Genomic DNA, 11,988 nt, shown 5'->3' on the forward strand with positions numbered 1-11,988 from the left:
TGTTGGTCTTTTAGAACAGCCCCCCACACGCTAGACTGATGTCTGAAGCCACTGTGGCAATAGTCTAAAATGTATAGGGGTCTTCATTCGCCAGAGAAGAGTTAAGTTACAGGAAAATCCATATTTTTCATGCAGTGTTAATGAATGGCTGATCCATTGGGTTCGGCCATTCATTAATGCTGCCTGTAAAAAAAGGACACAGCCCTAAGAGACCTAAGACTGTCATGCTGGACTTTTGCAGGCTGCAGACTTAGGCTCTGTTCACACTACGGAATCGGTGGCGAGATTCAGTTCGGCGCCGAATCCTGCCTTCTATCTGTTTGAATGGGAAGGCTCCTCCGCGCCTCTCCACTCAAAGAAGTGACATGTCTATTTTTTGAGCGGAGAGCGGATGTGCGCAAGCCCTCCCATTCAAACAGATAGAAGGCAGGATTCAGCACCGAACTGAATCTCGCCACCGATTCCGTAGTGTGAACGGAGCTTAACAGATCAAAGCAATAAACGTTCGGGTTCGGCCGCATTTACTTGAAGTTCGCTCATCTCTATTAGTCACACAGCTCGAGAGCGTTGTGGTACGAAACATTACATGTGTATAGAGAGTTCTAGTTAAAATAAATAAAGGAACCAGAGAATGATAGCTTTAAATATATAGTCAATTTATTCATTGAAATTTATTTGGTCTTTAGCGACTATAGAAATTTTATGATGAAAGTTTAACTATGGGTTAGATACATGTAGGAGGTGAGATACAATCAATGAGAAAAAAAATTTTTTTTAGAAGAAGGACATTTCACAACCCTGAAATTACAAGAAACACAGGACTTAAGCTATGTATTTTTCTCCGTGATTGCGGATTTGCAGTTACAGACACATTTAGAGCTAATTCACACGCACATGGACAGAACTCTGCGGACGTGTGCATTAGCCCCTAGGACCCATTGATTTCTATTGGGTTCTTCACACTGTCCGTATATTTACAGATCCGCAGTCTGCAAAAATTACTGACAAGCTCTAGTATGGACCATAATTGTGGTACAGTTTGTCACATAGAAATCTATGGTAGCATCCCTAGTTTTTACGGATCCGTAAATTTTACCGTTGAAACGTTTGCAAATCTGTAAAAAAAATATGGATGAGTAATCATTTTATGCCATTCTCACTTAGTTAACTATGACCTTCCCCCTTTTTTCTGATCCACAAAGAAATATATATATATATATATATATATATATATATATATATATATACATACACACACACCTTATATATAAACCTTAGCAATGATGTAAAGATTATATGGCATATCTGCATATCTGTTATAGAATAGGAGATTGGTATATAGATTTATAAGATGATATCACATCTCACTGAAAACGATTTTTTATTTTTATTGACAAGGAACCTTCATTTAACCATAGCATGGCATAAAGCGGTTCGGTGAAGGTGGCGGTGAAGGTGTGTAAGTGTCTGATGGGGTCACACAGCTCATAAAAGGACAGCTGCCCGGCCTCATAATCCAGACAGATCCTGAATCTATCACTGGAGATATTGTCAGGTAACTGGATCTCTTTCCTGTCATGTATCACTGAATACTGATTATTACACCTCCCCATACACCAGGACTTGTTATTTTGTCCAACACGTGACTGATCTCCCCTTCTTTCTATACTGGGATAACACATCCCCACCCTCCACCATCCTGATCTACTGATCTCCACATCCCAGTAATGTCGCCCTGAGGAGAATCTCCTGCTGCTCATCACCTGAGAATAATCCCGGAGTCTCTTTGCTGTTTTTGGACAATTCTGCTTCCCTCGTGTCCTAGTTGCAGTTTTTAGGTTGTCTGATATAAGGAGATAATTATTAGCAGTGTTTACATCCAATAAAATGTCTGCAGGACCCTCCCCGTAGATCCTTATACCTGATATTATGTCACATAATGTGCGGAATGTGTCTGAGATCACAGCCACATCCAGATCATCTACACCATGGGGCTGTCTTTCATGTCCCCCTGTGTCTTCATCACCTCCCTTCTCCTCAGGATCACACAAGTCACCTGTGTCTGGTTCCTGTAAGACAGTCAGTGGATCCGCCATGTTACACAGCTCCTCAATGTGTCTCATCTTCCTGGACAGCTCGTCCTTCTTTATTTCCAGCTGCTGGATCAGAGCAGACAGTGACAGTGACTCTTCCTTTTCCTGCCTGGAGATCTCCCTCAGGACCCTCTTCTCCAGGTCGTCCAGCCGTCTCCTGATGTCTGTAAACAGGGCAGTGACTCTCTCGGCTTTTCCAGCTGCTTTTTCTTGAGCTTTTCTCCTGTGTTTCTCCACACTCTGGACTCTTTCCTTAGTCTCCTCTCTCTTTGTCATCAGTTTCTGGAAAATATTTCTCAGTTTCTTCTTCTTTTTCTCAGAAGCCTCCTTCAGGATCTCCACTTGGTGTCCCCGATGTTCTCCAGCCAAACTGCAGGACACACAGATACAGATGGCGTCCTTAGTACAATAATACTTTAAAGGTTCCTTATGGACAGAACATTTCCTCTTCTCCAGGGAAGTGCTGGGCTCAGATAAGACGTGTTCTGGTGACTTGCTGTGAGCTCTCAGGTGTTCATCACACAGAGAAGCCTCACAGTGCAGACAGGATTTCACAGCAGGTACAGGAGAGTGAATACAGTAAGTGCAGCAGATCTCAGTGTCCCCCTTGTGATGTGGCTCAGGATTTAGGAAATTCCTCACAATGTTACACAGAGCGATGTTCCTCATCAGTGCAGGCCGCTCCTGATACTCTTCTCTGCATTCAGGACAGGAATAAACTCCAGCCCCGTCCTGTGTATCCAGCACACGACCAATACAGACCCGGCAGAAGTTGTGTCCACATCTCAGCATTACAGGATCTGTATAAGTGATCAGACAGATGGAACAGTCCAGCTCGTCTCTCAGAGCAGCAGACGCCATAGATAATGGAGGAGGAAGAGAGAAACGAATCTACAATTCCCTGATGCCTAGTATACAGAGGGCGGGTTTCACTGTTTATACACAGGAGGGTGCTGATCACCATGCTTTGGAGTCCAGGTGTGGAACACCTTGTCGTTACTGATGGCTGTTTTCATACTATAAGGGTACAAACACACACAGCAGATACGCAGCAGATTTGATACTGTGTTCAGTTATTTAGATCTAATCTGCTGCGGATCGCAGCAGTAAATACGCAGCGTATATGGCGTGTGTGTTTGTACCCTAAGGCTAGGTTCACACTGCGTTTTCAGCATCCGTTTAACGGATCCGTTTTTTTTAACGTCCAGAAAAATAGGGTCAGCAACGTTTTTTGGTCCGTTTTGGTCCGCCAAAAAAAAACGGATCCGTTTTTTTTTATAATGGAAGTCAATGGAAAAACGGATGCACACAAATGAATCCGTTTTTTGCAATCCGTTTTTCATGCGTTTTTTGCAAAAAACGGATGCGTTAAACGGATGCTGAAAACGCAGTGTGAACCTAGCCTTAGGCTACAAACCCACTTGGCGGGTCTGCAGCGAGTCTCCTTGCTGCGTTTTTGCTCCGAGACTCGCTGCAGATCCCAGCCCTATACTTTCATTAGCAGAGAAACTCGCAGCAGGGATGAACATCCCTGCTGCGATTTTGTCTGCAGCCCTCCCCATTAACCCCCTAGCCGCCGGACATTATACATTACCGGGTCCCCGTTCCTGCTTGCTTCGGGGCTCCCGATGTCTTCACGGCCCGCCCAGCCAATCAGTGCGCTGTGGCAGGGCAGCGCACTGATTGGCCGGGCAGAACGTGCCGGGAGCCGCCGAAGCAAGCAGGAGCGGGGACCTGGTAATGTATATCCTGCCCGCCCCCCCTGCAGCCCCGATCGCCCCCAGCCGCACGATCGCCCCCCACAGCCCCCTGCCGCACGATCGCCCCCCGCAGCCCGTGCGGCCGGGGGGTGCGGGGGGCGATCATGCGGCCGGGGGCGATCGGGGCTGTGGGGGGCGATTGTGCGACCGGGGGGTGCGGCCGTAGGGTGCTGGGGGGCGATCATGCGGCCGGGGGGTGCGGGGGGCAATCCTGCGGCCGGGGGCGATCGAGGCTGCAGGGGGGGGCGGGCAGGATATACATTACCAGGTCCCCGTTCCTGCTTGCTTCGGCGGCTCTCGGCACGTTCTGCCCGGCCGGGCTGGCTGTGAAGACACCGGGAGCCCCGAAGCAAGCAGGAACGGGGACCCGGTAATATATAATGTCCGGCGGCTAGGGGGTTAATGGGGAGGGCTGCAGACAAAATCGCAGCAGGGATGTTCATCCCTGCTGCGAGTTTCTCTGCTAATGAAAGTATAGGGCTGGGATCTGCAGCGAGTCTCGCTGCAAAAACGCAGCAAGGAGACTCGCTGCAGATCCGGCAAGTGGGTTTGTACCCTAAGGGAGGCATTTATTAAGTCCGGCGTTTTTTACGCTGGACGTAAAAATGCCCCCGCAGACTGCCTCTACATAAATCCCGTGCGCGCCGTTGCGCACCACCGAAAACCTACGCCAGCTGAGGACTGGAGTAGGTTTTCGGCGTACATTTTGGCGGAACGGATGATAAATGGCGCGGACTCCGTTCCGCCCACTCTCCGCCCCTTTTCTGCCCCCTGGCGTACTCGGCGGAAAGTGCCGATTTGCGAATATTTTATTCGCAAATCCGCCATTTTTGCTTAAAAAAAGACGCAAATTGGCACTTTCCGCCGAAAACCATCCATTCGCCGGATGATACATGTGGCCCTAAGGGTACAAACACACAGCAGATACGCAGCAGATTTGATACTGTGTTCAGTTATTTAGATCTAATCTGCTGCGTATCTGCTGCGTATCGCAGCAGTAAATACGCAGCGTATATGCCGTGTGTGTTTGAACCCTAAAAATATTTCTCTCTAAAGGGTACAGACACACACAGCAGATACGCAGCAGATTTGATGCTGTGTTCAGTTATTTAGATCTAATCTGCGTATCTGCTGTGTATTTGCGGCTTATCGCAGCAGTAAATACGCAGCGTATATGCCGCGTGTGTTTGTACCCTTATATTGCATTTTCTAATGCTACCGTGTGTATCACCACCAAATATGATAAAATGGCACAGATATGTGGAGCGAGGAAATGCTTTTTCATTGTGTGTGCAACATACACCTGCTAATCACTATCATGTTACACAGTGATCACAATGACATGCTGCTGCGTCACAATTGTAAGGATATGTTCACACAACATCCATTTTTGGTCGTATCTTTGGACAGCGGTCATTGTGAGGCTGAATTACAGTCCGAAACAGTTAAAGCTCTGCTGTACTGTACTGACACAACCACTTAGTACAGTAGCACAGAGTTTTGACTAAATGAATGATGATGCAGTAGGTACTGAGGTTCAGTCAGTAGTGTACACACACCGTATACGCAGCGTATTTACTGCTGCGATACGCAGCAGATACGCAGCAGATTGCATCTAAATAACTGAACACAGCATCAAATCTGCTGCGTATCTGCTGCGTATACGGTGTGTGTGTTTGTACCCGCCACTGTGAATGTGGGTAGGGATCAGGAGTTGATTGGTTGACAACACATTGTTAAGCCTCAGGTTGTGTTCACACATGCATTTTTATTGCATTTTCACAGCGTTACTACATTGTTTATTTGCAGTAATTAATATTGTCATTGATGCTCAGCCATCATTCATAGTGTTATTGCAATGAAACTGTGTGCAAGAACATATTCTTATAGTAAGGCTGGGTTCACACTACGTTTTTGCAATCCGTTTTTTTCATCTTTTTTTTTTTTGCAAAAAACGTATGCCTTTGTGTGCATCCATTTTGATCCGTTTTTCCATTGACTTCCATTATTAAAAAAAGAATCTGTTTTTTTTTTTTAACGTACCAAAAAACGTAGTCAACCTCATTTTTGTGTCCGTTTAAAAAAAAACAAACCTGGTCCGTTTTGAGACTTTTTTTTCAAAACAGCGGATAAAAAAAAATGTATTGCAAAAACGTAGTGTGAACCCAGCCTAACTGTGATATATGTAGCACACCTGGCTGTCTTACACTTGATGGGGATGGAGGGGTGGGGATTAGGCCTATATGCTTGACACAACTCTGCTAGACATTGGAGCTGAATGGGGTACGGTAGGTTAGGGTAGGTTGGGTTGGCTTGGGGTGGGGACAGTGTTATGTGATTTATAGCCTTTGGAGCAGAGGATGGCGTTGGGAAGGGGAGGGGGTATAAAAGGCCAGCGGTATGGTTAAAAACTAATCTAGTATAAAAAAAAAAAAATGTTGATCTTTAGCTTGGCTCCCCGGCTCCTTTGTTATGAATAGAGCTGTGGGTTGGCGCGTGACCCGCAGCTCCATTCATTCTCCATAGAGCAGCCAGACAGAACCTAGTATAGCACTCTCTCTCTCTAGTGAATAGGGGACAAGTAAGGTTAAATTGGAAAAGCACTGTATGTGTTCACAAAGTCAGCTTTTTAATGGCAATTATTGAAGCCAAAGCCAGAAACAGATTATGAATGGAGAAAAGGTCGCAAAAGAAAGACTGAAATTTCTTCTCTCTTGAAATTCATTCCTCTCTTTGTTTTCATAGATAGCGATTAAAAACCTGAATGTGTGAACGTACCATTAGGCTGTGCTCTCACATGTTGGAGTTTCATTGCATTTTTCCACTATTTTCCTGCGAATTGCACATCAGTGCTAAAATTCTGCTATTTTACCAGTCACAAAATAGCATCAAAAAACACAATAAAATGCCATTTGAAAAGAGGAAAAATCTCAGGCTTTCCATTATAACCTGATCTTTGTTTATAGTCTGTTTCTGACTTTGGCTTCAAATCTTTGGCAGATAATCTGTCGTCAGATCTGTTGGTGGAATAGGGCCTTTAGGGCGATTATCATTCGCATAATCGTTAACGATTAACTATCTCAAACGACCGCTATTGCGAAAGACCTGAAAACGTTCACTCATTTCCATGGAACGATAATCGTTACTTATGATCGTATTTGCGATCGTTTTTTCTTCGCCATTTCTTCGCTGTTGTGTTCGTATCTACTGCGAACGACCGAACGACGTCTTATTCAATGCGAACGATTTGCAAACGTTTTGCAAACGAGCAACGATAAAAATAGGTCCAGGTCTTAATCGTTAACTGCATTTCAACCGAACGATTATCGTTTAGATTCGAACAATTTAACGATCATCTGAGCGATAATCGTCCGATGGAATAGGGCCCTTAGTGAGGAGTAGTTACACAATGCTGCCTTAGGCTGTGTTCACATCATTTCATTGCGGTTCTGCGGTGTTTTTATGAGGATGCTGCAGTACTGTGACAACATGTGTGAAAACAGACGAATGCTGAATGCTGAGAAAGTGCCGCAACCTCACTGAACCACAGTGAAATTAGATGTTTCGGGTGCAGAACTTGCAGGAGTAGGCAGAGTGGGAGGACTGTGATAAAGAACTGAGAGAAAGCAATTCTTTCTGGGATTTGTAGTACTAAACAATGGCTCAACCAGGAAGTACAACCGTGAAATACAGATGGATTTTTGGTATTTTCAGTACCGAGACAGACAGGTAAGCAATGTTACATGCTTCTGCTGCATGATTATTTTTTACCTGATGTTGGAGTACCCCTTTAAATGTTACCACTGTCTCTGATGTTTTAGGGGAGCTTCACACACACCGTATCGCAGAAGATACGCAGCAGATCTGCAGCAGATTTTATGGTGCAGATTTGATGCTGTGTTCAGTTATTTAGATATAATCTGCTGCGTATTTGCTGCGTATTTTCTGCTGCGATACGGTACGTGTAAAGCTACCCTTAATCTGCCTGATGAACTGTATAGGGGGGAAAAGTCAAATGTGAATTGTCGATCTGTTTACTTAGTGTTATCCAGAAAAGGGATTGGGTCCAGTAGTAGAGCAGTAACTCTTCTTAGGGTGAGTACCAAAATCAAGACATCAGGTAATAGAAGACAACGATCAGCCGACATGAACAAGATGGCAACAGTCTGGTGCCATCGCTCCATGGGCTGCCCGGACGATCTAGTGATCACCCGGGCTACCCCCCCCCCCCCCCCCCCGCTGCTCCCCGTGTCCCCCCGGCTCCTACTTGCTCACTGCCGGCGCATGTAATAGCGCCGGCAACGAGTGGGAAACGTGGAGCAAGCGAGCTCCTCTACTTCGCCCTGTGCAATAGGGGCTTTACTACCAGTGATCATAGCACTTTAACATTACCATTTCCGATACAACAGATCCTCTTGCGGCTGAAACATTACATGTATGCAGGGTTCTAGTTATAATAAATGAAGGGACCAGAGAATGATAACTTTAAAAATATAGTCAATTTATTAATAGACATTTATTTGGTCTTTTACAAACTATAGACATTTTAGGATAAAAGTGAGGAAATTTACCTTCCTACTCTGTTCAGCCGTTCTCCTAATATGCAGTAGAATAGTATTCCTGCCACACCCCTCCCCCCGCCCTCTAGCTGCTGATTGATAGTTAACTACCCTTAGATAGGACAGCCGAAACCTACTGACAGCAAAAATTTTGAATAATATAATTCTCTTGAGCATAATAGGATGCAGGTGTTGCCACAACCAATATGAGCCAATAAGTAGCATGCAAGCATCCCTTACCCCCGGACAGTTGTTATCCAGACAAGTGTACATGAGCTGCAATGTATTATTATTTAGTATTATTATTTTCATTCCAAAAGAGTTCCAGAACTGGTCATACTAGGCTAGTAACTCCTCAGTGAGGCTACAAGATAAGGGTGTGTGTGTGTGTGTGTGTGGGGGGGGGGGGGGGGTGCTTATCCGCACCAAGGGGCTATCCTTTTCCAGTTCTGCAAGAGCATCCTGAACACTTGATAGGAGTAAAAGCCCTATTACACGGAGAGATTATAATTTAAAAATTCGATATAACAATCAAAAAGAGTGATTATCTCTCCGTGTAATAACACCCAGCCATCAAACTATATGTAATACAGGCTTAACAGGCAGCAGCTACACCCTGCTGCAACACGCTAGGATTCCTAAGGGGTCACCCCAACGGCTAGCTTACTCATAGGTGGGGCCTGCATTCCTGGATTTGTGTCATTCGGTGCCCACTGACAGCAAGAGGCGGATTGTTAAAGCCGTGGACACAGGTACTGTTTAATTGCCACTTACACAGGGTGGTTAGAGCCCCTTCAAGTGAGAACCCAAGGTTCTGCATAGGTCCCCCTTCCTTCAAGTAGCCCACTGTCACCTAAGTCAAGTTTATCTCAATTAACAAGAGACTTAACTTCCTTAAAGTATTCTCAAGTCTCCAAGTCTTCTAAACAGTATAACCTATGTGTGGCAGTGATTTTAAGTATTGTATTTTAACTACCCAGCTCTCTACAAGGGATCTCAGTCGGTGTCTCCAAACTGTCTGCACTGCACCTTTATTCAAGAGAAACTGTTCTAACGTGTACTGTCCCTTTAAGAAGTTTCTACACGTAAAAGTTTAAACATTTGCACCTGTTTAAGTACTTGCTGGACTCTGTGGTTTCTCTGCACTTCACTAACCTTTAACAGGCATGTGTTGTTATATCTAGGGGTGGGGGTACATACCATCTGCCCTAGCTAATAATACCTGGCTCTCCTGAGTTACTGCCATTGTATTAGTGATACCAAATCACAATTCTCTGTCTGGATTTCTAAGGATTTTTTCAGGTAATTTTGGTTTCTCCTAGTTGCTGCCTTCTCCCAATATCTTTATAGAACCTATCCATACACCTAATGCAGCATGAAGAGGCTCGGTGAAGGTGGTGGTGAAGGTGTGTAAGTGTCTGATGGGGTCACACAGCTCATAAAAGGACAGCTGCCCGGCCTCATAATCCAGACAGATCCTGACTCTATTACTGGAGATATTGCCAGGTAACTGGATCACTTTCCTGTCATGTATCATTGAATTCTGATTATTATACCTCTCCATACACCAGGACTTGTTATTATTTCCAATGAGTAACTGACCTCCCCTCCTGTCTATACTGGGATAACACATCCCCACCCTCCTCTCCCCTGATCTACTGATCTCCACATCCCAGTAATGTCGCCCTGAGGAGAATCTCCTGCTGCTCATCACTTGAGGATTATAATCCTGGAATCTCTCTGCTGTTTCTGGACGATTCTGCTTCTTTTGTGCTCTGGTTGCAGTTTTCAGGTCGTCTGATATAAGGAGATTATTATTAGCTGTGTTTACATCCAGTAATATGTCTGCAGGACCCTCCCCATAGTTCCTTATACCTGATATTATGTCACATAATGTGCGTAATGTGTCTGAGATCACAGCCACATCCAGATCATCTACACCATGGGGCTGTCTATCATGTCCCCCTGTGTCCTCATCACCTCCCTCCTCCTCAGGATCACACAAGTCACCTGTGTCTGGTTCCTGTAAGACAGTCAGTGGATCTGCCATGTTACACAGCTCCTCAATGTGTCTCATCTTCCTGGACAGCTCGTCCTTCTTTATTTCCAGCTGCTGGATCAGAGCAGACAGTGGCAGGGTCTCTTCCTTTTCCTGCCTGGAGATCTCGCTCAGGACCCTCTTCTCCAGGTCGTCCAGCCATCTCCTGATGTCTGTAAATAGGGCAGTGACTCTCTCAGCTTCTCCAGCTGCTTTTTCTTCAGCCTTTCTCCTGCGCTCCTCCACACTCCGGACTCTTTCCTCAGTCTCCTCTCTCTTTGTCATCAGTTTCTGGAGAACATTTCTCAGTTTCTTCTTCTTTTTCTCAGAGGCCTCATCCAGCATCTCCACCCTGTGTCCCCGATGTTCTCCATCCAATCTGCAGGACACACAGATACAAGCAGCGTCCTCAGTGCAGTAATATTCCAGCATCTTCTTATGGACAGAACATTTCCTCTTCTCCAGGGAAGTGCTGGGCTCAGATAAGACGTGTTCTGGTGACTTGCTGTGAGCTCTCAGGTGTTTATCACACAGAGAAGCCTCACAGTGCAGACAGGATATCACAGCAGGTACAGCAGAGTCCACACAGTAAGTGCAGCAGATCCCGCTTTCTGTCGGTGTTGGAGGAGTCAGCAGTATATTCTCCATTAGATTACGCAGAGCGATGTTCCTCATCAGTGCAGGCCGCTCCTGATACTCTTCTCTGCATTCAGGACAGGAATAAACTCCAGCCCCGTCCTGTGTATCCAGCACACGACCAATACAGAGCCGGCAGAAGTTGTGTCCACATCTCAGCATTACAGGATCTGTATAAGTGATCAGACAGATGGAACAGTCCAGCTCGTCTCTCAGAGCAGCAGACGCCATGGCTGACGGAGGAAGAGAGAGACGAAACTACAGAAACCAGAGGGCGGGTTATACTTGTGTACACAGGGCCGGGCTGAGCAGCACAAGATCAATCACTATTAACCTCTTTATATATATCTGTAAGAATCATATATCCTACCTGCTATACATTTCAGTGCCAAATTGTGATTACACGTGGAAATCGGCGCAGGTACTAGCAGTAAATATTCTTAAAGTAACAATTGCATTGTACAGGGAGATGAGCGGCCGTTAGCGATAAATTTTACCACCTGCACAAAAATATGATCGGCTGATGGCCAGGCTTTTTCCCGCTCCTCTGCTGATTGCCGATTATTGTCCAAAGAAGCGTTTCTAACAACACTCCTTGCTGATTTATGGCCTGTTTAAAAGGTCTACGCTGAGAAGAATGTTTTAAGCACCTAGGCATAGGCTACTCAAAAATCGGCTAGCTATAAGAGTCAACAACTCCTCAAGCACTCTGTTGCATTACCTAAATTTTTGTCTATAAATCGGATTTAGTGCTTTCTAGCTGTAAGTCACAACCATCTTTTCTGCGTATAGCCTTCATTTGGGGCCGCGCTGCAATCTCAACCGTGAGTAACCGTGAGTAAACTACATAGCAATATCGCTCTTAGCAACATTAAGCTGCATACACAACCAGCAACACCTTA

General features: G+C 45.4%; 2 protein-coding genes across 2 annotated transcripts; both read right to left on the reverse strand.

Moving 5' to 3' along the window:
• Positions 1-1,224: 1,224 nt before the first annotated feature.
• LOC138788846 (E3 ubiquitin/ISG15 ligase TRIM25-like) lies at positions 1,225-2,990 on the reverse strand. The gene has a single exon (XM_069967187.1). The coding sequence runs from the start codon at positions 2,952-2,954 to the stop codon at positions 1,365-1,367; it is 1,590 nt and encodes a 529-aa protein (XP_069823288.1). The 5' UTR covers positions 2,955-2,990; the 3' UTR covers positions 1,225-1,364.
• A 5,813-nt stretch (positions 2,991-8,803) lies between these two features.
• LOC138788850 (E3 ubiquitin/ISG15 ligase TRIM25-like) lies at positions 8,804-11,319 on the reverse strand. Its single transcript, XM_069967200.1, has one exon. The coding sequence runs from the start codon at positions 11,315-11,317 to the stop codon at positions 9,731-9,733; it is 1,587 nt and encodes a 528-aa protein (XP_069823301.1). The 5' UTR covers positions 11,318-11,319; the 3' UTR covers positions 8,804-9,730.
• Positions 11,320-11,988: the final 669 nt, after the last annotated feature.

Source organism: Dendropsophus ebraccatus, chromosome 1 (assembly GCF_027789765.1).
Source record: "Dendropsophus ebraccatus isolate aDenEbr1 chromosome 1, aDenEbr1.pat, whole genome shotgun sequence".
Lineage (NCBI taxonomy): Eukaryota > Metazoa > Chordata > Amphibia > Anura > Hylidae > Dendropsophus > Dendropsophus ebraccatus.